General features: G+C 38.4%; 1 protein-coding gene across 1 annotated transcript in view; it reads left to right on the plus strand.

The window, feature by feature from the left end:
• side-VIII (sidestep VIII) overlaps window positions 1-26,567 on the plus strand; it is a 930,757-nt gene that overhangs the window by 714,576 nt on the left and 189,614 nt on the right. The window contains 1 exon segment of the mRNA XM_067772586.1: window positions 25,155-25,285. Coding sequence (XP_067628687.1) covers window positions 25,155-25,285 — 131 coding nt within the window.

The raw sequence follows: 26,567 nt of genomic DNA on the forward strand, positions 1-26,567 counted from the left end.
GAGTTAATGAGTATTTTAAAAGGGAGTGGGCCTTAGTTCTATAGGTGGACGCCTTTTCGAGGTATCACAATAAAGGTGGACCAGGGGTGACTCTAGACATTGTTAGTACGATATGGGTATCAAATGAAAGGTGTTAATGAGTATTTTTAAAAGGGAGTGGGCCTTCGTTCTATAGGTGGACGCCGTTTCGAGATATCGCCATAAAGGTGGGCCAGGGGTGACTCTAGGATTCGTTTGTGCAATATGTGTATCAAACGAAAGGAGTTAATGAGCATTTTAAAAGGGAGTGGGCCTTAGTTCTATAGGTGGACGCCTTTTCGAGATATCGCCATAAAGGTGGGCCAGGGGTGACTCTAGGATTCGTTTGTGCAATATGTGTATCAAACGAAAGGAGTTAATGAGCATTTTAAAAGGGAGTGGGCCTTCGTTCTATAGGTGGACGCCTTTTCGAGATATCGCCATAAAGGTGGACCAGGGGTGACTCTAGAATGAGTTTGTACGATATAGGTATCAAATTAAAGGTATTAATGAGAGCTTTAAAAGGGAGTGGTGGTAGTTGTATATGTGAAAGCGTTTTCCAGATATCGACCAAAATGTGGACCAGGGTGACCCAGAACATCATCTGTTGGATACCGCTAATTTATTTATATATGTCATACCTGCCAAGATTTCAAGGGTTCTTTATTTCGCCCTGCAGAACTTTTTCATTTTCTTATACTTAATATGGTAGGTGTCACAACCATTTTATAAAGTTTTTTCTAAAGTTATATTTCGCTTCAATAAAACAATCCAATTACCTTACCATGTTTCATCCCTTTTTTCGTATTTGGTATAGAATTATAGCATTTTTTTCATTTTTCGTAATTTTCGATATCGAAAAAGTGGGCGTGGTCATAGCCGGATTTCGGTCATTTTTCATACCAAGATAAAGTAAATTCAAGTAAGCACGTGAACTAAGTTCATTAAAGATATGTCGATTTTTGCTCAAGTTATCGTGTTAACGGCCATGCGGAAGGACAGACGGACGACTGTGTATAAAAACTGGGCGTGGCATAAACCGATTTCGCTCATTTTCACAGAAAAGAGTTAACGTCGTTAAATCTATGCCCGTACCAAATTTCAAAAGGATTGGTTGATTTTTGTTCGACTTATGGCGTTAAAAGTATGCTAGACAAATTAAATGAAAAAGGGCGGAGCCACGCCCATTTTGAAATTTTCTTTTATTTTTGTATTTTGTTGCACTATACATTACTGGAGTTGAATGTTGACATAATTTACTTATATACTGTAAAGATATTAAATTTTTTGTTAACATTTTACTTTAAAAAATTTTTTTTTAAAAGTGGGCGTGGTCCTTCTACGATTTTGCTAATTTTTATTAAGCGTACATATAGTGATAGGAGTAACGTTTCTGCCAAATTTCATCATGATATCTTCAACGACTGCCAAATTACAGCTTGCAAAATTTTAAATTACCTTCTTTTAAAAGTGGGCGGTGCTACGCCCATTGTCCAAAATTTTACTAATTTTCTATTCTGCGTCATAAGTTCAACTCATCTACCAAGTTTCGTCGCCTTATCTGTCTTTTGTAATGAATTATCGCAATTTTTCGGTTTTTCGAAATTTTCGATATCGAAAAAGTGGGCGTGGTTATAGTCCGATATCGTTCATTTTAAATAGTGATCTGAGATGAGTGCTCAGGAACCTACACACCAAATTTCATCAAGATACCTCAAAATTTACTCAAGTTATCGTGTTAACGGACGGACGGACGGACGGACATAGCTCAATCAAATTTTTTTTCGATCCTGATTATTTTGATATATGGAAGTCTATATCTATCTCGATTCCTTTATATATGTACAACCAACCGTTATCCAATCAAACTTAATATACTTTGTGAGCTCTCCTCAACTGAGTATAATAAATTAATCATATTTTATTTACGTTAAAATACTGTAGTATGGAATTTTAAATTTATCCACAATTTGGGAATTAAATTTTTTCAACGTAGTAAATAAAAGTTTTTGCTTTATAAAAAATTCCCTCCTTTGCTGAGTACGCTATAATTCTCGATTTGAGCCCCTGTTTCGAAACAACTCTTGAGATTTTATAAGTGTGCCTAGTTGTCAACATTAGCTCTAATGGCACTCAAGTCCAAATGCTTCTTGAGTATATTTGATGCCATTTCGAACGAACGCAAATAACTGATAGGTTAACTAGAGTTTAACCCTGCCAGAACGGCCGCTTAAGCTCAGCTTAAACTTCAGTTAAATTAGAATGAAAAACTGCAGAATAAGTTTAAGCGTAATTAAACTAACAAACTGAGTTTAACTTGTCTGAAAAACCGGGCCCTTAAAATTAATGCATACATGGTTTAGAAAAAATTTATTCGAAAACAGCTACATACTTACCTCTAAACTTTACCTTATTAGTCTATTGTTTTTTTACTCACTTAAATTTGTAATGAACTGACAATTTTCTTGCAAAAATAAATAAACGATTTCACTTTATGAAATTTTCTGAAAGTAAATACTTTCAGCTTATTTACTGCCACGTCCATTAATTCTATTCACTTATTTAATTTGGCATGCCCTAACCTTTGTCTGCCGGGTTTTGACTTTCAACTAAATGCTATTTCGCTTCAAAAACTAACAATATTTGATAGCTTTTGGCCTCAAACGCTGCCAACGTTGAACGATTTTCCTTAAGAAAATGGCAAACGCAAATGGCGGCACAAACACCAACTGCGAAATACTTTATTTACACCTCTGATTTACTTGTATTTATTTCGATATGTAGGTAAGTTTATTGGTATTTATAGTGAGCAGCCAAGAAATATTTACAGCAACGAGTTCGCCGTTGAAAGTGTTTGCAGATAAATCGCATTTGAAAGCTGCAGCAGCAGCTGCCGCTTCAATGTATGTATGTATATACATTGGCAAAAACCTCCAAAATACATTTTGTTATTGTTATCTATGAATTTAGTTGTATGCATGCGTATTGCTGTTGTAAGTGAAATTTGCCCACAACAATAATGAAATTCAAAAAGTAATAGCTAGGGCAACCAAAAATTTTGAATGTTTTGATGTAAGAGTTGCTGGTGTACAAATTACCCAAGAATGTAAGACTTTTTGGCGGCCGTCGTGTAAGGATGTAAGACTTTTTGGCGACCAACGATCCTCAGGTTGATTCGCGGACAAAGCGATATCAAAGAGTTTGAAACAAGGTCTTTCCATTAAGGGACAATTTTTTTAGCGTGGTTACCCCTCGCCAGTGGTTTGGAAAACACTTCGCGTGTATTTCTGCCTTGGAAATCTTCTCATTGAAAACTCATTTGCCTTGCAGATGCCGTTCGGAGTCGGAGATAGGTCCAGTCCCGCCAATTTGTAGGAAAATTAAAAAAAAAAACAAGTAATGATGGAGAAGGTATGAAGACTTCATACCTTTTATGAATGGAGCTGAGCAATAATCTTATCCCATCCGTAATATCCGAATAATTGGCCGTATAACATATTTAATATATAGAGAACAGACGTACATACTTAAGCGACAATTTCGATAATACAACATACAAAAGAGATCGGTTCTTTGTGTGAGGATAAAAAGGTTCACGCTTCTTGTAGTCTTCATGATATAGCTATGACCATGAATCAATTATCTGAACAATATCTGACGTAAACGTAATTATTTGGTACAATTTGAAACTTTTATCCGTTAAAATGGGATTTCTGCCCCTGACGGCCTATATGTGGTATATACTATATGTACGACCGATCTCTATGACTTTTTCAGACAACAATATATGCCCTATACCTAAGCATTTGCTGAAATTGGAAGCTTCTAACTGTTAAAATGGGGCAGAAATTGCTAAAAGTTTCTTATCTGAACAATCAGTTGTAGGGACCATATGCTATATGTATATGCGACCAATCTCATCGATTTATGTGATACGTACGAAAGCATATGGTGAAATTTGAAGCTTCAATCTGATAAATCGAGGAAGATAAGCCAAAAATCATCTTTTCTGAAAAATCGGTTATATGGGGGATATATGCTATAGTGGTCCGATCCGGAGGGTTCCGACAAATGTCTTATAGGACACCTAAGTATACCCTCTCAACAAATTTTATGAAGATATCTACAAAATTTGGGTACTAGTTTGCGTTCTTTTCCACATTAAGGAATTACAATTTTGACATTCGTGACAAAGTCAATGTACCATTTCATTTTCATTAAAGGTATAAAAAGAGTACGGCGCAAATTGGAGAAGAGCGTGGGGTTAAATAATAATAAATAATAATAACTCGTTCCTACAGATGAAGAACTCGGATGGAATAGATATAAATTTTTAAGAGAGTTCTCACTAAGCTACAAACTTGAAAGTTGCCCCATAAGTAGTTGAAAAGCAATTGAGAATGCATTAAATTAGTGGGACAAATGTGTGCAATGTCGAATGTTTTTCCTAGAAATTTCCTTGTATAACAGCTTGATTATTTTTTTGTATCGTTTTAAAATACCCTAAACATCAAAATATCAGGATAGCATTATTCTTAAAACAGCTCGCAGACTATGGTAGACATAAAACTTCGTGATGAGGAATCTCCATAAGAAACTGAAACTGGTCTGGCAAGACCAGAAAATATGCGTCTTAATCGGGTGCAAGAGAGTGAAGTATAGAGCATACGCAACGGCTTGCTGAAAAAAATTTGAGAACGTCTCAGATCCAAAAAGTCTTAAATTTATATACCTCAGTCTGGAACGTAGATAACAGGGCGCAAGTGCGCCGATTCTTTCTTGGATGACAGCAAGTACCTCTTTGTCTCATTATCCAATTCAGAAAAGGCAGAACTTTGATACCAATATCATCAGCATATCGAATGCCTCGCAAAGATCATTGCCACATAAAAACGCAATGTACATTGGTAACAAGGTCGCCGTTATTATTCCTGCAGAAATCTTTCCCAGTCTGCTTTCAAATCCATGGCTTGCTAACAAAGAACACCGAGTCTTTATTAACTTAAGAAAGCTAACTAACTAGGCGTCAAAAAATTTGCCTAGCATGCTAAGCATTCCACTGACATCCAAGCCCCTCAAACGATCCTCCAACTCCCTAAAATCTTTGGTTTGACTATAGATAGCGGTCTTAGCTTCCATTCACACACAACCGTAATTGCCTCTGTAATTGCAGATGGAAGCATGTTTTTCAAGCTTGGTAGCCCGATTCTCATTAGAGTAAATTAGTTAAGCTTGAGAAACCCAGCACTCAGCTCTTCCACGGAACGTCTTCTTTTAATGTCCCAACACCAAAGAGCTTAATTGGATGCTGAGAATGTCCTCCTTGTCGATCTGGATATTGTAACATACGACTTATCCTGGTTAATCAGCGGTATGTCCAGGACATGAAGCAGGACTTAACCATGATCATACAATTTATTACACTGCGGAACAAATTTCCACTTTTCAAAATTTTCAAAGGAAATTTTTATCACGTTAGATGTAATTTTGTTTGCTGGTTTCATAAATCATTTTACTTTTTTTGTAGCAGCTCTAGTTTTCGAGATATTTTCGACTACCCAAAAACTTATCCCACAGGAGTAGAAAAGTGCAAAAACAAAAAATGCAACAATTTACAAAAGCAAACCTCAGTTTTTTTAATACTTCATTTATTATTTGCCTTTGTTCTTTGTATTTGTTGTATATTTGTTGTTTCATTTAACGAAAATTAAAAAAAAACCTACAAGAACGTCAATAAGAAGGACCCAGCGATAGTGATCGACATTATTTTGTTTTTGTTCTTAAACTTTCGTTAAATTACACAACAAATAAAAAAACAAATAGTTTAAAATGAAAATGAAATTGAAGTTTGCGTCTTTCGCTTTTGAACTTTTCAATTACTGTTCGTTCGTGTTGGCTTTGACTAAGAGCATTTATTGTGTTTTCTTATAACATCTCCAAATTTTTTCTTGACTTTTATTTTAAAATTAATACAATTAAACCTGATTCTAATATTGGTCACAAAAGGACGGCATTTTTTGAATGATGCAGATAGTTTATGTGTTGTTTGTGGTGAATATACCTTCAAAAAGTTTCGTAAAGTCATCACGGGCTTTGCTAAGACAGGACACTTTAATTACTTTGGAGTGAAGATATGCGAAGAAGAGTGCCAAAAACTGCATGCCAAAATTGTGTTGTGTCTCTGCGACAATGGTCGAATGGAAAAAGATCAGCTCCCTAATTTAAGACGCCAATGCTTTGGCAGTAACCTACGAATCATCATGATGACTGCTATTTTTATGTGGCAAACATTACTGGAGTAAACTCGGCCAACAAAAACAAATGCCTTCTGCTCAGCGACCACTTCTGCACTCAAATGAATCATCAGTACCGCACACGTCATTAGCTTTAGAAGGAAGATGGAACACGCATATGATGGCCGATTACTGCTGAAATTTTTGTCGGGATCTTGAACAAGACTCACTGGCAAGAAAGTCTTATAAAAGGCAATTTTGTGCTGATACGCGGTAAATCATTAAAATTAGGTATGCAAAAATTCTCATTTTTGTAAAAATTTAACACCTGTACGAAAATTAAAAACTCGAGCTGTTAGAAAGAAACAATCAATTTTTCGTAATCAGCACCCTTAAATTGACTTAAAACGACTAAAAAAAGTCTGGAAAATTGTTCACTGTCGACCAGTGTTATTAGAGCGTACAATTACTGGCGCGTACTGATGATACTGATATTATTGGCCTAAACAAACGCGCTGTGTGTTCCGCCTGCTCTGCATTAGGTAAAGGAGCAAAAAGTTGGTCTTACGGTAAATGCGCCCAAGACGAAGCACTTGCTGTCATTCAAGATAAAACCACGGCATTCGCATCTTGGCAGTCACGTCACTATTGATGGATATAAATTCGAGACTGCTAAGGAGCTCGTTATCTGTTAATCAGCACTTACAGCAACAATAATGTCAGCTTAGAAATCAATAAGTGCAAGTAGGACTAAGTAGGAAACTGAAAAGTTAAGCACTCTCTCGTCGAACAATAATCACGCTCTACAAGTCGCCCATTATACCTTTTCTAACATATGGCGCATAATCACGGACGTTGCCGAGGGAAGATTACATGGCTCTTGGACTTTTCGGAAGAAAAGTTCTCTGAAAGATGTATGGTCCTGTCCGTGATGCCAACAGTTCGATTCATGCAACAAGTTACGCCAGCCCTCCCTGCTTCGCGATCACTGATTCCAATTGAGAGCACCAAGGGAGGCAAAGCTTTCCTTCACATGTCTCTTCTAGCTGAGTTCAGGTCTCTCCGTTCCTCTGTTTCCAAACTGCTCGGTCGACTGAAATACTTTCTTGAACTAGCAAGCGAAGCCTTTGGTTTTTATTCGCTGCACCATCATCATGTCTGCGTAAAGCTCGTACAGCTCATCATTATACCTCCTTTGATACTCTCCGTCGGCATCACGAACAAGGACCATAAATCTTCCGAAGAACTTTTCTCTCGAACACTCCAAGAGCCATACCTCAGGACGGGTATGATGAGAGGCTTGTAAAACGTGATTTTTGTTCGTCGGTAGAGGATGGTGCTATATGGCATCAATATCGCGAGAATATTAAACTAAAATCAATCGAATCAATGATTGACTAAGACATTTCTTGTGATCACAGCTATATGCAAATAACTACAACATTTCCAATTACATATGTAAGTAATTTCAAATGGAAAATTTTTGGTTGCCCTAGTAATAATATTTGGCGCGCGGCTGTTAAGCGTATTGAATTAAATGTTACGTATACGCCACCACCTGTTTCTGTCGAACATTTGGCAAAGAACGTTGCTTCAGAGGTGAAATTTTCGAACTGCTATTCCTTGTTACTTGTGTTCACTTTAGTCTTTTTTTGTTTGTATTTCTTGCTCTTATTTGGCTGTCTGATGTGTATTTAAAAGGTGCAAACAGCGGCGCAGCAACAACAACTGCCCATAGCGGCATCAGCGGCAAATGTGCTAATGAAATGTGGGTTTGTAACGAACTATTTGGCAAACAAAATGGGTGCAAAGAAAAAGAAAAAGGAGCTGCGAACTGATGCGTGAATGTGAAAAGTGAGTAAGGTATGCCGGCATATACTTTCTGCGACGTTGATGAATAAAACGTTGAGAGAGGTCGGAAGTGTAAAAGAGTACAAGGGTACTGCTTCAGAGTCGAGTTTGGCTGGCAAGCTTTAAACATGAAGCCAATTTGTTGTCTTAACTTGTTCATATCAAAGTCGTTGTAGTTTTATGTTTTTGTTGCTGTTGTTATTTTTGTTGGGAATATGGGCTATCAAAATATATTCCCTTGTTTGTGTATCGGAAGTGGGATACTTAGTTATTTGTTGTTGGGTACAAGCTGCGCTATGCAAGTGAGCAATTATCTAAAGCAAACGAAACGCCATTATACAAACTTAATGAATATATATATATATATATATATATTAGGCCGGGTCGATTTGTGGGGAGGCAAAATTCGCCCATTGCTCTGTGAAAATTATATTCTAGGGAGCAAAATAAGAAACTTTGCCGAAGGAACCATACCTCTAAAACGAATTCTGATGTCCCCCCCATTTGGGTCGCAGGGGCAAATTTTAAAAAATCTCAGTTTGAAATGCCAATGTTTTTTTCTTTTTGGAGTTTATTTTTCCTTTTAGAAATTTATTTAGTCAGAACATATGTAAATGAAAAAATGAATTTAACTTAGTAATAGAAAAGAAATTAAAAAAAATTATTAGAAATTAGCGTTTTTACAACCCCTTTTAAAACCAAGAAATCACTGTGATGCATTTGCATGTCGTAAACATAGTTGTGTGGGTTTTTTATTCAACCGTTTTAAAAAATGAAGGTATCACTGTGACACAATTGCAGATTGTAAAATTGCTTGTGTTGTTTTTTTTTCAGCCACCACAGGACACAACAGGTTGAATTGAAATTGCCCCTACCCAAAAGTTCGACCCAAAGGGGGGGGACATCAAAATTCGTTTTAGAGGTATGGTTTCTTCGGCAAAGTTTCTTATTTTGATCCCTAGAATACGATTTCCACAGAGCAATGAGCGATTTTTAAATCGACTAACCGTACTGAAATATTTCCCTGTTTACCTACATTTGTTGTCTAAACAGTTATATCACATGAAATAAAAAAAAAACTTAATACGAGAAAGTTACTTGGAATTTTTAATTAACTATACTCAAGTACCCAACAGATGTCTCAGACATGAACTGAGACTAAGCAACGTAAAATTAAATGAATAGATGTGGAAAACTTGTTTGGCTTTTCATAAACTTATGTTTATTTCACTCATCTATTCTACATTAGCTCTAATCATAGCACTGGCCAAAATGTGTTGCCTTTGATGTGAAAACATCTTTGCCTACAGTAAGGGGAATTGTGAATGCAAGCGTCAGGTGTAAGTATAAGCTTAAGCGTAGTCTTTGCAAGTGGTAAGGTATAAGGCGGGTGAAGCATAGCGTGGAGTATAGGTAAACTATATTGAGTACTTGAGAATGTGCAAGCGTAGGCTTAGTGTGTGGTATTGGTTTAAAGTTTTGGGGAGTGTTGTCGATATTTATATCCCTTTGGCGATAAATATCCGGCACGTTCCTGCCGCAAACACCATTAAAGTGCAAGAGCGACCATCTTGGGAACCTTACAATATGACCACATTGAGGCCATTTCGCCCCCACCCTCAAGTTTGATGAGGAGCTTGGCGTGGCTAGAGCCCCTAATGCTATAGGAACAGTATTTTCCACGGGTAGGTGAGGTTGACAATTGTGTTGGAGATGCTATATATCGCACTGGCAATCCCTTGAAGGTTGCGCTACACAATCCTTGGATCATTTGCGTATTTGAGTAGCTTCTTACGACAGGCATACCAAATGTGAGTATATTCTTTTTACCCAAACGCTTTGGTGGAAGCGTAGTATGTCATATTGGTATACTTTATTGACTACTAGGGAATGTTTTAGCGTAGGCGTAGTGTGTAGTATTGGTATCTTGTATGGTGTAATACATAGTTAAAGCGTAAGTATATTCACTGCACTGTAGCGTGCTGTGGGAGCAATGAACGTGGTATATTTCATATGAGTGAAATTACACAGCAATTCGACGCAAATACGTCAGAGATATAACAGTGGATATAAATAAAATTTGTATGCACGCAAGTGCACGAAGTATATACAACACTATAGTTTTGTTGGAAAAAAAGAGCCAGACATATAGAGGCGAATATGAGCAAATAAGTGATACGCAAATTGTTTAGAAAAACAAAGCACGTGGTTTGGTGTTAGGTTTAGTTTTAGGCCACGTAATCATCATCAGGCAATTTCGTAATGTTTTCAAAGGTTTCACCGAGATTCGAACAACGAATCACACGATGAAACTGCAGTTGTCTTAACTACAAGGCTATCCTGCTTATATTTGTTTCCTTGCTTAATGCAGTTTGTTTCATTTGTACACTAAGAACACATTTGAGATATTCTGTCTGTATATTAATTTGTGTGTTGTATAGATTTGTTTTTGTAAAGTTCTTTTTCGTTGCGAATGAGAAGCTTTGTAAACTCGGGCTCAGTTTTATATTTTTGTGTTTGTTTAATATTCAGTTATTATAAGCCGATGTTAAGCTCATGAATTCTTAAATAATAAGTATAAATTGAAAACACCATTAAACAAACAAACATAATATGAAACAAGTAAGGAAGGCTAAGTTCGGGTGTAACCGAACATAACATACTCAGTTGAGAGCTATGGAGACAAAATAAGGAAAATCAATCTGGGGTAACCCTGGAATGTGGTTGTATAACATGTGTATCAAATGAAAGGTATTAAAGAGTATTTTAAGAGAGAGTAGGCCATAGTTCTATTGATGAACGCCATTTAGGGATATCGCCATAAAGGTAGACCAGGGCTAACTCTAGAATTTGTTTGTACGATATGGGTATCAAATGAAAGGTGTTACTGAGCATTTTAAGAGGGAGTGGGCCTTAGGTCTATCGGTGGACGCCTTTTCGAGATGTCCCCATTAAGGTGGACCAGGGGTGATTCTATAATGTGTTTGTACGATATGGGTATCAAATGAAAGGTGGTAATGAGTATTTTAAAAGGGAGTAATCCTTAGTTCTATAGGTGGACGCCTTTTCGAGATATCGCCATAAAGCTGGACCAAGGGTGACTCTAGAATGTTTGTACGGTATGGGTATCAAACGAAAGGTGTTACTGAGCATTGTAAGAGGGAGTGGGCATTAGGTCTATAGGTCGACGCCTTTTCGAGATATCGCCATTAGGGTGGGCCAGGGTGACTCTAGAATGTGTTTGTACGATATGGGTATCAATCCTTAGTTCTATAGGTGGACGCCTTTTCGAGATATCGCCATAAAGGTGGACCAAGGGTGACTCTAGAACAGGCATGCTTAACGAACGAAACGATATCATTTCGTTACGATAATCAACGTTAATAAACGAAACGAAGTCATTTCGTTTCGTTTATTAACGTTAAGAACGCCAAATTAACGTTAATTTGACGATCTTAACGTTAATAAACGAAACGAAGTGACTTCGTTTCGTTTATTAACGTTGATTATCGTAACGAAATGATATCGTTTCGTTCGTTAAGCATGCCTGCTCTAGAATGTTTGTACGATATGGGTATCAAACGAAAGGTGTTACTGAGCATTTTAAGAGGGAGTGGGCATTAGGTCTATAGGTGGACGCCTTTTCGAGATATCGCCATTAGGGTGGGCCAGGGTGACTCTAGAATGTGTTTGTACAATATGGGTATCAAATGAAAGGTGGTAATGAGTATTTTAAAAGGGAGTAATCCTTAGTTCTATAGGTGGACGCCTTTTCGAGATATCGCCATAAAGCTGGACCAAGGGTGACTCTAGAATGTTTGTACGGTATGGGTATCAAACGAAAGGTGTTACTGAGCATTGTAAGAGGGAGTGGGCATTAGGTCTATAGGTGGACGCCTTTTCGAGATATCGCCATTAGGGTGGGCCAGGGTGACTCTAGAATGTGTTTGTACGATATGGGTATCAAATGAAAGGTGGTAATGAGTATTTTAAAAGGGAGTAATCCTTAGTTCTATAGGTGGACGCCTTTTCGAGATATCGCCATTAGGGTGGGCCAGGTGTGACTCTAGAATGTTTGTACGATATGGGTATCAAACGAAAGGTGTTACTGAGCATTTTAAGAGGGAGTGGGCATTAGGTCTATAGGTGGACGCCTTTTCGAGATATCGCCATTAGGGTGGGACAGGGGTGACTCTAGAATGTTTGTACGATATGGGTATCAAACGAAAGGTGTTACTGAGCATTTTAAGAGGGAGTGGACATTAGGTCTATAGGTGGACGCCTTTTCGAGATATCGCCATTAGGGTGGGCCAGGGGTGACTCTAGAATGTTTGTACGATATGGGTATCAAACGAAAGGTGTTACTGAGCATTTTAAGAGGGAGTGGACATTAGGTCTATAGGTGGACGCCTTTTCGAGATATCGCCATTAGGGTGGGCCAGGGTGACTCTAGAATGTGTTTGTACGATATGGGTATCAAATGAAAGGTGGTAATGAGTATTTTAAAAGGGAGTAATCCTTAGTTCTATAGGTGGACGCCTTTTCGAAATATCGCCATTAGGGTGGGCCAGGTGTGACTCTAGAATGTTTGTACGATATGGGTATCAAACGAAAGCTGTTACTGAGCATTTTAAGAGGGAGTGGGCATTAGGTCTATAGGTGGACGCCTTTTCGAGATATCGCCATTAGGGTGGGCCAGGGGTGACTCTAGAATGTTTGTACGATATGGGTATCAAACGAAAGGTGTTACTGAGCATTTTAAGAGGGAGTGGACACTAGGTCTATAGGTGGACGCCTTTTCGAGGTATCGCCATTAGGGTGGGCCAGGGGTGACTCTAGAATGTTTGTACGATATGGGTATCAAACGAAAGGTGTTACTGAGCATTTTAAGAGGGAGGGGGCATTAGGTCTATAGGTGGACGCCTTTTCGAGATATCGCCATTAGGGTGGGACAGGGGTGACTCTGGTATGTTTTTGTACGATATGGATATCAAATTAAAGGTATTAATGAGGGTTTTAAAAGCGAGTGGCCCTTAGATGTATATGTGAAGGCGTTCTCGCGATATCGACCAAAATGTGGACCAGGTGATCCAGAAAATCATCTGTCGGGTACTGCTAATTTATTTATATATGCAATACCACTAACAGTATTCCTGCCAAGATTCCAAGGGCTGTTGATTTCGCCTTGTAGAACTTTTTCATTTTCTTCTACTTAATATGGTAGGTGTCACACCCATTTTACAAAGGTTTTTCCAAAGTTATATTTTGCGTCAATAAACCAATCCAGTTACCATGTTTCATCCCTTTTTTCGTGTTTGGTATAGAATTATGGCATTTTTTTCATTTTTCGTAATTTTCGATATCGATAAAGTGGGCGTGGTTATGGTCAGATTTCGCCCATTTTTTATACCAAGAAAAAGTGAGCTCAGGTAAGTACGTGGGCTAAGTTTAGTAAAGATATATCGGATTTTGCTCAAGTTATTGTGTTAATGGCCGAGCGGAAGGACAGACGGTGGACTGTGTATAAAAACTGGGCGTGGCTTCCACCGATTTCGCCCATTTTCACAGAGAACAGTTACCGTCATAGAATCTATGCTCCTACCAAATTTGAGAAGGATTGGTAAATTTTTGTTCGACTTATGGCAATAAAAGTATTCTAGACAAACTAAATGAAAATGGGCGGAGCCACGCCCATTTTGAAATTTTCTTTTATTTTTGTATTTTGTTGCATCATATCATTACTGGAGTTGAATTTTGATTTAATTTACTTATATACAGTAAAGATATTAAATTTTTTGTTAAAATTTGAATTTTAAAAAATTTTTTATTAAAAAGTGGGCGTGTTCTTCATCCAATTTTGCTAATTTTTACTTAGCACATATAGAGTAATAGTAGTAACGTTCCTGCCAAATTTCATCATGATATCTTCAACGACTGCCAAATTACAGCTTGCAAAACTTTTAAATTACCTTCTTGTAAAAGTGGGCGGTGCCACGCCCGTTGTCCAAAATCTTACTAATTTTCTATTCTGCTTATAAGTTCAACCCATCTACCAAGTTTCGTCGCTTTATCTGTCTTTTGTAATGAGTTATCGCACTTTTTCGGTTTTTCGAAATTTTCGATATCGAAAAAGTGGGCGTGGTTATAGTCCGATATCGTTCATTTTAAATAGCGATCTGAGATGAGTGCTCAGGAACCTACATACCAAATTTCATCAAGATACCTCAAAATTTACTCAAGTTATCGACGGACGGACGGACGGACGGACGGACGGACGGACGGACATGGCTCAATCAAATTTTTTTTCGATCCTGATTATTTTGATATATGGAAGTCTATATCTATCTCGATTCCTTTATATATGTACAACCAACCGTTATCCAATCAAACTTAATATACTCTGTGAGCTCTGCTCAACTGAGTATAAAAATATTTATTTGGGATGCGACTGCATACTTTGGTAATTTCATGCTTAGATTATTTTTACTTGGTATGCGTGAAAAAAAAAGTTTATGGTACAGAGGAACAAGAGATGGGTTCCACTATTTGCATATGACTTTCAGACTCATCTCGAGTAACATCCAGACATATTGCGTTCTATGCCGGGATGTACAGCACGCATACACATACAAACATAGAAATATGTTCGTTATAACCCCTTCGGTACTTAATAAAAATGTAATAAATTAACAATGACAGTCATGCTGACAGCCAGTTTGTTTCAAGCATTTTCTTCTCACCCTATCCACGTTTTCATAAAAGAATTTCACAGAATTTTAGTTTTAATTTTACATGGCTTTGTATGGGAACGCTGCATAAGCATGTCATTTCAGAATAAAAGAGGTAAGTTCACTTTTACTTAGTTGTCAAAGAGGAAACGAAAGAATGCTGAAAGGAGTAAACTTTGTTGCAAACAGAATATGAAAAAGTAAGGCAAGCTAAGTTTGGGTGTAACCGAATATAACATACTCAGCTAAGAGCTTTGGAGACAAAATAAGAGAAAATCACCATTTAGGAAAATGAACCTAGGGTAACCCTGGAATGTGTTTGCATGACATGGGTATCAAATGAAAGGTGGTAATGAGCATTTTAAAAAGGAGTGGGCCTTAGCTCTGTAGGTGGACGCCTTTTAGAGATATCGCCATAAAGGTGGCCCATGTGCGTCTCTATAATGTGTTTGTACGATATGGGTATCAAATTAAAGGTATTAATGAGGGTTTTAAAAGGGAGTGTTTTGGTTGTATATGTGAAGGCGTTTTCGAGATATCGACCAAAATGTGAACCAAAGTGACCCAGAACATCATCTGTCGGGTACCGCTAATTTATTTATATATGTAATACCACGAACAGTATTCCTGCCATGATTCCAAGGGCTTTAGATTTGGCCCTGCAGAACTTTTTCATTTTCTTCTACTTAATATGGTAGGTGTCACATCAATTTTACAAAGTTTTTTCTAAAGTTATATGTTGCGTCGAAAAACCAATTCAAGCACCATGTTTCATCCTTTTTTTCGTATTTTGTATAGAATTATGGCATTTTTTTCACTTTTCGAAATTTTTGATATCGAAAAATTGGGCGTGGTCATAGTCGGATTTCAACCATTTTTATTACCAAGATAAAGTGAGTTAAGATAAGTACGTTAACTACGTTTAGTAAAGATATATCGATTTTTGCTCAAACTGGACGTGGCTTCAAACGATTTCGCCCATTTCTACAGAAAACAGTTGCCTTCATGGAAGCCCTTACCAAATTTCACAAGGATTGGTAACTTTTTGTTCGACTTATGGCATTAAAAGTATTCTATACAAGTTAAATGAAAAAGGGCGGAGTTATGCCCATTTTGGAATTTTCTTTTATTTTTGTATTTCGTTGCACCATATCATTACTGGAGTTGAATGTTGACATAATTTCTTATGTACTGTAAAGATATTAAATTTTTTGTTAAAATTTGTCTTTTAAAATTATTATTATTTTTTAAGTTGGCGTGCTCGTTATCCGATTTTGCTAATTTTTATTTAACACATATGTATTTAGTAATAGGAATAACGTTCCTGCCAAATTTTATCAAGATATCTTCAACGACTGCCAAATTACTGCTTGCAAAACTTTTAAATTACCTTCTCTTAAAATTGGGCGTTGAAACGCCCTTTGTCCAAAATTTTGCTAACTTTCTATTCTGTGTTATAAAGTCAACCCACCTACCAAGTTTCATCGCTTTATTCGCCTTTGTAATGAATTATCGCACTTTTTCTGTTTTTCGAAATTTTCGATATCGAAAAAGAGGGCCGATTTCGTTCATTTTAAAAAGGAGTCTGAGATGAGTGCCCAGGAGCTTATATACCAAATTTCGTCGAGATACCTCAAAATTTACTGAAGTTATCATGTTTACAGACGGACGGACGGACATGGCTAAATTATTTCTATTTTCGCCCAGATCATTTTGATATATAGAAGTCTATATGTATCTCGATTAGTTTATCAATTACAGGGTACCGTTATGCGAACAAAATTTATATACTCTTTGAGCTCTGCTCAGCTGGGTATAAAAATGTAAATAGAACATCAAAGTTTAATCCTCTTAAAAATTAATTTTGCTATGACGACTGCTTAAACCGAGCACATTTTCTACTGATTAAGGAAGCATCATTTATAGTATAAGCAAATAAATAAAGTTTATTGTTTGCGAAAGTATAAATACATACATATTGTAACGAATTTACTGCAAATCCTCTTATTTGCAATCCTCTGCTAAGTTCGAATCGCTAAACTGTTGAATAAATAACTCCAATTTTGAATAATGGAAAAATGGCCTTTATTAAAGTACTTCACAATAACACTTATACTTTGCTACTCGCTGGCTTAATAACCAAACTGACTTTCAAAATAACACTGCTATTGCTCGCTAGATATCGTCTTAGTCTTAACTGTTTGACAGCTCAACTCAAACTGAATTACTTCTTACTCGCCTGCCCCGCTTTTAGAGTTTACGCTGCATACTTCTAGGCTCTTCGACTTCCAGAACTTACTAGTTAGTTTCGGCTACAAAATCGCCAGCCACAACTACGTGCACAAATTATTGCTCTCTCTTTTGACAACTCAGATAAGATATATGCATGTGTTTGTGCATGACTCTTCGCTGCTCGTATACGTACATGGTACATATATGTAGACGCAGTTATTGTTTCGTTTATGTAGATATATAATGATTGAATTATTGATGTGCCTTCACGTCACTGCTTAGCACCGGCTTAGAGACGATAGCATCGCTCAGTGCTGCTAACATTCCTTACACAGCCCTCCACATAAATCTGATCGTCCCGATTAGACAAATCTCTCGATCTAAACGCTGCTAGCATCGCCAAATGTACCACTCTTCTTTTTCGTGATTTCCCAATTGCTTGTATGCGGCAGATGACATCACTGATCGTCTTCACAACTCTGTGCGGGCCTTCCCAACTGCACCGATATTTGGATGGAACACCTTTCCGCCGGTGAGGGTTGTATAGCAGTACCAAATCTCCTTCCCGTAAACTTTCCGAATTATTTTCCTTGTCGTACCTGTGTTCCATCTTACTACTCATTATTCTGGATCGTTCCCTCGCACTCTGTTGCTCGGCCAATGAAGAACTACTTCGCAGAGCTTGCGCTGGACGGATTTACTTTGCATAATCAGTATCGTTCCGACGCTTTACAACAGTAGTGTGCCTTGGCTTGAAACCACCCTTGCATTCTTTCTTCGTTTTAGTACGTCCGTTAGGGCTTTTCAATGCCAGTGCTTCGCTCACAGGTACCTTCGGCTTTGATTTGTTTGGCCCATTTGTTCCATCAACCTTTACCTTTGAATTTCGTGGCCTTCGTTGAGTCTTCTCCACCAGTACCCGATTACTGCTGAACCCTTTTTCCAAACTAAAGTTAAGTGGCACATCTTGGTTCTCATAACGCATCACCCTTCTCTGCATATCGATCCTGATATGATGGTCAACCAAGAAATCCACTCTTAATATAATTTCATCAACAATCTCCGCCACAACAAATTTGTGTAGAACCATGACCTTCCCAATCAATACTTCACATATCACTTCTCCCTGAACTTGGTTATACTCGCCAGTGACCGTACGCAACTTTGCTCCAGGTAACGGTTTTACTCTCCTGTTGACCAAGTCAGAACGGATCAAGGAATGAGATGCGCCCGTATCTACAGTCAGTACTCGTTTTTTGCCATCCACATTCCCTCTGACGGTAAGACTGCTGGATTTTCTACCAATTTGCGACACAGATATCACAGGGCATTCAATAGCGGGGGCAAGTTTTCGTTCTTTACATTCGACACGCTCTTGCTCATTTCCGCCAGCTTTGCGTTTACGGCCACCCACATTGTTGGAACTAATAGGACCAAGATCGCAATGACGTACAATGTGCCCGGACTTCCCGCATTTGTAGCATTTGATAACTTTTTCACTCCGCTTTTGCGATCCTTTCAGCGCCTCCAATATTGCGTCTACCCACTCTGGCCTTTCTACTTCCACACGGCGTGCTTTGAAAACTGGCTTACACAGAAGCGACGCTGTTTCCTGAATCAGAGCTTGTGACACCGTTTCTGCGAATGTTGGATTTGGGTTTGCGTATGTAGCTCGCTTTGTTTCGACGTCCCGTATGCCATTTATAAAGCTCTGAATCTTTACCCTTCCGTGTATTCCACGGGTGCATCCGCATTTGCAAGATGAGCCAATTTTTCAATGTCCGAAGCAAACTCCTGCAAAGTCTCGTTAGCTTTTTGGTAGGGGTTTTGCAATTCTATTTGAAATATCTGTTTCCTGTGTTCGCTTCCGTATCGCCGTTCTACAGCAGCCATGAATGCATCATAACTGCTCCGCTCTACTTCGGGAATCGTCTGCAGGATTTCCGCTGCTGGCCCCTTCAATGCCACGAACAGTGCAGCAACTTTATCTTCCGCATTCCAGTTGTTCACTGCTGCGGTCTTCTCAAACTGTAGCTTGAAGACCTGGAAAGGAACAGAACCGTCAAAAGATGGAGTTTTTACCTTCGTATTGCTTGCTGAAACAACTGGGCGAATTAGCTGCAACTCCCGTATACGACCTCTCAATGTTTCAATCTCGACATCGATTTTGTTATCAAGTTGCAAAATTTTTGTGTCTTGCGCCTCCATCTTCGAAGAAATACGTCCTTCTTGTTCTTCCAGTTGTGCAGAGATTTGCGCTGATATATGTGCCGACATTTCGGACATTCGTGCCTCTTGTGCTTCAATCTTCGATGTTATACGGTTCTCCTGTGATTCCATCTGTGATGACATATACGTTTTCTGTTCTTCCAGTTGAGTTTTCATCTTGGATGTTATACGTGTTTCCTGTGATTCCAATTGTGATGACATGTTGGTAGATATTTGTGATGATATTTCGGACATTTGTGCCGATATTGCAGCCAATATCATGTTCAGGTCTGTGTTCGCCATTGTCTGCGGTCTTTCTTCCATTTTTGTTATTTCCTCGCCATCAAGATGAAAGTCATACTCTTCCACATCAATTCCTTCTGCTTCCATTGCCTCTCGTAGCCGTGCCTGTAGTTCAAGTTTAACGCCGCTTGTATTCAATCCACGGCTCTCCAACTCCTTCTTTAGTTGCTGGATCTTCAATTCACTGAACTTTGCCATGTCCTTGTTGTCCTCTGGAATTTATTCAACAATCCCACTTCTGACACAAATTGTAACGAATTTACTGCAAATCCTATTATTTGCAATCCTCTGCTAAGTTCGAATCACTAAACTGTTGAATAAATAACTCCAATTTTGAATAATGGAAAAATGGCCTTTATTAAAGTACTTCACAATAACACTTATACTTTGCTACTCGCTGGCTTAATAACCAAACTGACTTTCAAAATAATACTGCTATTGCTCGCTAGATATCGTCTTAGTCTTAACTGCTTGACAGCTCAACTCAAACTGAATTACTTCCTACTCGCCTGCCCCGCTTTTATAGTTTACGCTGCATACTTCTAGGCTCTTCGACTTCCAGAACTTACTAGTTAGTTTCGGCTACAAAATCGCCAGCCACAACTACGTGCACAAATTATTGCTCTCTCTTGTGACAACGCAGATAAGATATATGCATGTGTTTGTGCATGACATGGTACATATATGTAGACGCAGTTATTGTTTCGTTTATGTAGATACATAATGATTGAATTATTGATGTGCATTCACGTCACTGCTTAGCACCGGCTTAGAGACGATAGCATCGTTCAGTGCTGCTAACATTCCTTACACTGCCCTCCACATAAATCTGATCGTCCCGATCAGAAAAATCTCTCGATCTAAACGCTGCTAGCATCGCCAAATGTGCCACTCTTCTTTTTCGTGATTTCCCAATTACTTGTATGCGGCAGATGACATCACTGATCGTCTTCACAACTCTGTGCGGGCCTTCCCAACTGCACCGATATTTGGATGGAACACCTTTCCGCCGGTGAGGGTTGTATAGCAGTACCAAATCTCCTTCCCGTAAACTTTCCGAATTATTTTCCTTGTCGTACCTGTGTTCCATCTTACTACTCATTATTCTGGATCGTTCCCTCGCACTCTGTTGCTCGGCCAATGAAGAACTACTTCACAGAGCTTGCGCTGGACGGATTTGCTTTGCATAATCAGTATCGTTCCGACGCTTCACAACAGTAGTGTGCCTTGGCTTGAAATCACCCTTGCATTCTTTCTTCGTTTTAGTAAGCCCGTTAGGGCTTTTCAATGCCAGTGCTTCGCTCACAGGTACCTTCGGCTTTGATTTGTTTGGCCCATTTGTTCCATCAACCTTTACCTTTGAATTTCGTGGCCTTCGTTGAGTCTTCTCCACCAGTACCCGATTACTGCTGAACTCTTTTCCAAACTAAAGTTAAGTGGCACATCTTGGTTCTCATAACGCACCACCCTTCTCTGCATATCGATCTTGATGTCATGGTCAACCAAGAAATCCACTCCCAATATAATTTCATCAACAATCTCCGCCAAAACAAATTTGTGTAGAACCATGACCTTCCCAATCAATACTTCACATATCACTTCTCCCTGAACTTGGTTATACTCGCCAGTGACCGTACGCAACTTTGCTCCAGGTAACGGTTTTACTCTCCTGTTGACCAAGTCAGAACGGATCAAGGAATGAGATGCGCCCGTATCTACAGTCAGTACTCGTTTTTTGCCATCCACATTCCCTCTGACGGTAAGACTGCTGGATTTTCTACCAATTTGCGACACAGATATCACAGGGCATTCAATAGCGGGGGCAAGTTTTCGTTCTTTACATTCGACACGCTCTTGCTCATTTCCGCCAGCTTTGCGTTTACGGCCACCCACATTGTTGGAACTATTAGGACCAAGATCGCAATGACGTAAAATGTGCCCGGACTTCCCGCATTTGTAGCATTTGATAACTTTTTCACTCCGCTTTTGCGATCCTTTCAGCGCCTCCAATATTGCGTCTACCCACTCTGACCTTTCTACTTCCACACGGCGTGCTTTGAAAACTGGCTTACACAGAAGCGACGCTGTTTCCTGAATCAGAGCTTGTGACACCGTTTCTGCGAATGTTGGCTTTGGGTTTGCGTATGTAGCTCGCTTTGTTTTGACGCCCCGTATGCCATTTATAAAGCTCTGAATCTTTACCCTTCCGTGTATTCCACGGTGCATCCGCATTTGCAAGATGAGCCAATCTTTCAATGTCCGAAGCAAACTCCTGCAAAGTCTCGTTAGCTTTTTGGTAGCGGTTTTGCAATTCTATTTGAAATATCTGTTTCCTGTGTTCGCTTCCGTATCGCCGTTCTACAGCAGCCATCAATGCGTCATAACTGTTCCGCTCTACTTCGGGAATCGTCTGTAGGATTTCCGCTGCTGGCCCCTTCAATGCCACGAACAGTGCAGCGACTTTATCTTCCGCATTCCAGTTGTTCACTGCTGCGGTCTTCTCAAACTGTAGCTTGAAGACCTGGAAAGGAACAGAACCGTCAAAAGATGGAGTTTTACCTTCGTATTGCTTGCTGAAACAACAGGGCGAATTAGTTGCAACTCCCGTATACGACATCTCAATGTTTCAAACTCGGCATCGATTTTGTTCTCAAGTTGCAAAATCTTTGTGTCTTGCGCTTCCATCTTCGAAGAAATACGTCCTTCTTGCTCTTCCAGTTGTGCAGAGATTTGCGCTGATATATGTGCCGACATTTCGGACATTCGTGCCTCTTGTGCTTCAATCTTCGATGTTATACGGTTCTCCTGTGATTCCATCTGTGATGACATATACGTTTTCTGTTCTTCCAGTTGAGTTTTCATCTTGGATGTTATACGTGTTTCCTGAGATTCCAATTGTGATGACATGTTGGTAGATATTTGTGATGACATTTCGGACATTTGTGCCGATATTGCAGCCAATATCATGTTCAGGTCTGTGTTCGCCATTGTCTGCGGTGTTTCTTCCATTTTTGTTATTTCCTCGCCATCAAGATGAAAGTCATACTCTTCCACATCAATTCCTTCTGCTTCCATTGCCTCTCGTTGCCGTGGCTGAAGTTCAAGTTTAACGCCGCTTGTATTCAATCCACGGCTCTACAACTCCTTCTTTAGTTGCTGGATCTTCAATTCACTGAACTTTGCCATGTCCTTGTTGTCCTCTGGAATTTATTCAACAATCCCACTTCTGACACCAATTGTAACGAATTTAATGCAAATCCTCTTATTTGCAATCCTCTGCTAAGTTCGAATCACTAAACTGTTGAATAAATAACTCCAATTTTGAATAATGGAAAAATGGCCTTTATTAAAGTACTTCACAATAACACTTATACTTTGCTACTCGCTGGCTTAATAACCAAACTGACTTTCAAAATAATACTGCTATTGCTCGCTAGATATCGTCTTAGTCTTAACTGCTTGACAGCTCAACTCAAACTGAATTACTTCTTACTCGCCTGCCCCGCTTTTATAGTTTACGCTGCATACTTCTAGGCTCTTCGACTTCCAGAACTTACTAGTTAGTTTCGGCTACAAAATCGCCAGCCACAACTACGTGCACAAATTATTGCTCTCTCTTGTGACAACTCAGATAAGATATATGCATGTGTTTGTGCATTGACTCTTCGCTGCTCGTATACGTACATGGTACATATATGTAGACGCAGTTATTGTTTCGTTTATGTAGATACATAATGATTGAATTATTGATGTGCATTCACGTCACTGCTTAGCATCGGCTTAGAGACGATAGCATCGCTCAGTGCTGCTAACATTCGTTACAATATGTACATCCTAAGGAATTTGGTAAAAAGTTGTACAACAAGACTTGGCTTTGGTCGGTTATATTTGTCAGCAGGTCGATCATCTCTGGAGTTCTTATTTCAAGCTTAATTGAAACAGCTTTCGCCTTGTGCGTCCATTTGTTGTTTAAATTCAATGAATATATGTCATTGAACGAACAACTATCTGGATTCAGTGACTTAGATGCTTTGCATTCGATTATTCAATATATCAGCGATGTTGGGTCATAAAAAATCGATGGGTATTACATTTTGTTCAGCAATAGCGACTAGGAGATTCTAACCAAAATATCCTATTGGACTGGATATTCTTGCGAAGGGAAACGATCTAGCACGTTTCGTGCACGCGTCCTGTGCTTTCCAGGCTTAGACATCAGCTGTTAAGGGTATAGGTCCAAGAAAGCTTCAGGTATTTGCTCAGAGGACATAGTAACTCTATAATATAGGTCCTGGGGTCTGATAGGGTTTTAAGTGTGTTCGTTGAGCAAACTTCTCATAACCCTGTAGATTCATTCAGTCTATTCGAGGTTCTTACTTTTCTAACTGTCTAACTTTTCGATTCCGTGAACAATATTTTCACTGTACCAAAATATATATTTTTTCTTCCTTATTTGGCCAACCCCAATATATTTATACATGGACTTCTGAGTGGAATGCGACCCCCCCCCCCCCCCCCCCCTCCACACTAATTCGAAAGTGACCGATCTCAGAATATTTTTTTAAAAAACGCTCTGTTTTAGAATTTTGTGTCATAATCGCCCTATCTCACATCAAAATGAATTGAATGAAGTTACAAGAGTACACCTTTAATAGGATAATATTTTCTGGGCTTAAAAGCAGGGTTCCAAACTACAGATTTCACAAGCCAAAAATAGTTTCATTTGAAATGAAAGAGGTTTAGTTTGATTTGAAATTTGATCTGAAAATGTTACATATCAATAAATAAAAAAATAACTTCCTAGCCGGCTTGAAGTCCAAATTTGTAAATAAAATTCAAAAATTGTTGAGTTTTTCAATATATTTCGGTTACCTATTGTAACCGTCTTCAATATTGAATTATTTTACGCGTCTTCACTGCTCAACGCGGAGTTTTATACTATACAACAACTCAACAATTTTTGAATTTTATTTACAAAATTGGACCTCAAGCCGGCAAGACAATTATTTATTTAAAAAGGAAAGGTCGCTTAACACTTATAATAAATAAAAAAAAATAATATCAACTTTTTTTAAACTCTGCAAAAATGGTAATATTGCTGCCAATCTCTAGAATTCTAGATAATTCTGCGCCTTCTGTTATTGTTCGAATCACCGAACTGTCGAATAAATAGAGGCATATGTTCTGAATATAAATTGCTCTTTATTAACAGCACTACTATCGTAATAGATTTTCACAAATTAATGTGTTCGCGTATTTCACTTATAGCGAGTTAAACTGACTGTACATCGTCTCAACTGTGCCGATTTAATACTCTCAGTTCCACCGGTAGCCTATTTATCCTGCGCTCTCGACTTTTCACGAACAGCCTTCCAAATGAGTTGTTAATTTACTGATCTCATCTATCTGCATCTCATATTCGTTGTATGCATGTATACCTGTTAGCTACTGCTGTGCGACTGTTTTCTATTTCGCCCATTTGCCTTGCTGTTGTTATTGGGAAGCATTTTTTTACTAGCGACATAGTGATGTATCGAAATTGCTAATATTATATTTCATTCATATTTTTGTCAATTTGCAGATATTCCTGTCGTGAGCTTGGAGCTGGGAACGAATTCAATCAATTCGACTTTTCGAGAAGGAATCGATGTTTTCTTCGAATGCAATATAAAGTCAAATCCTTGGGTATATAAAGTCAGTTGGCGACACAACGTAAGTATCAAAAGTAATGATTTTAAAATGGTTAGCAATTTTTATTTTTCAATATCGTTGTTTTCAAATCAAAAAGACCCTGTAGTATACCTACCTGTTAATTTTCTACTTTAACAATTATTCGATGAAAAAAAAAAACTTCAATTCATTTGTTCTCATGGAAGACAATTTTTTCAGTTAATTCAAGAAAATTATTTTAGAGAACGGAACATCAATTACATAATAAAGAACGTGTTTTATATAAAATTGTGTAATAGTTCAACTTTACAACCCCTAACCCTAATTTTTATTAAATTTCATAAATATTTTTAATGCGAGTTACTCTAGGCAACGGTCCACTCAGTTGAGTGTGATCATAACCACACAGAGTTTTCAAAATTAAATACTTCACGTAGCATCCAGAGTTTTTTTTTTGGTATAAAAATAAAGTTCAATGTGAGATTTTGATCACCGGTCTCGAATCGGTTTGTTTTGTATGGTAATCAAATTTTGCCAGTTTTTTTCTTAGCTTTTTCAGAAAAAAGAAATATAAAATTTTTTTAAGGACTCAGCTCTGAATGAACGTGATGATATATGAGGTATGATTAAGAAGTCCTCGATAGGTCATCCTTCTCAAACCTTACGTACATCAGCTTAAGCATCTACCTAAAGAGGGTAGAGAAGGGAGGGGCTTTATTAACCCCACGTCAACGAGCTGGATCAAATTCCATGAACATTTAGAAACAAAACTTGGCCAACTTTAAGATGTTGCCGCTATAGAAGAACTGGAGGTGTCCAATAATTTACTATCAACCGTGTCGAATTTATCTAGGACTAAGCTAGGTGATGTGACGATGCAGGAGAAATCTTGTGCAAAATATTTAGCCCAACGTGGAGGAGAGAGTGAAGAAGGCCTCGATGGCACTTATATGTACATGTGATAGAATGCTCGCCAGGCTAGACCTCCAGCTATTGTGAGTGACACAGCTATCAGATCTAGAAGCAGCAGGTACCATAGGTCCTAGAAAATTTCTAGTATTCGCGAAGAGGACGGAGTTATTTCATAACATAGGTCTTGGTTTCTGATAATTTTATCAGTTTGGCCATTAAGCAAACTTCTGCTAACACCAGGAACTCGTTCAGTCTATGTGTGGCCCTCACAGACCAGTCAGTTCAACCTAACCAACCAATTAAGCGAATTGTTTGCTTTATTTTAAGCATTGCTTCTGGATTGACTTAAGTAAATTTCGTTTTCAAGTTAGGTATAATCAACGATTTTGTTTTCAAGTGCGTCACAGGTATA

This window comes from Eurosta solidaginis, chromosome 3, assembly GCF_040869045.1.
Source record: "Eurosta solidaginis isolate ZX-2024a chromosome 3, ASM4086904v1, whole genome shotgun sequence".
Classification (NCBI taxonomy): domain Eukaryota; kingdom Metazoa; phylum Arthropoda; class Insecta; order Diptera; family Tephritidae; genus Eurosta; species Eurosta solidaginis.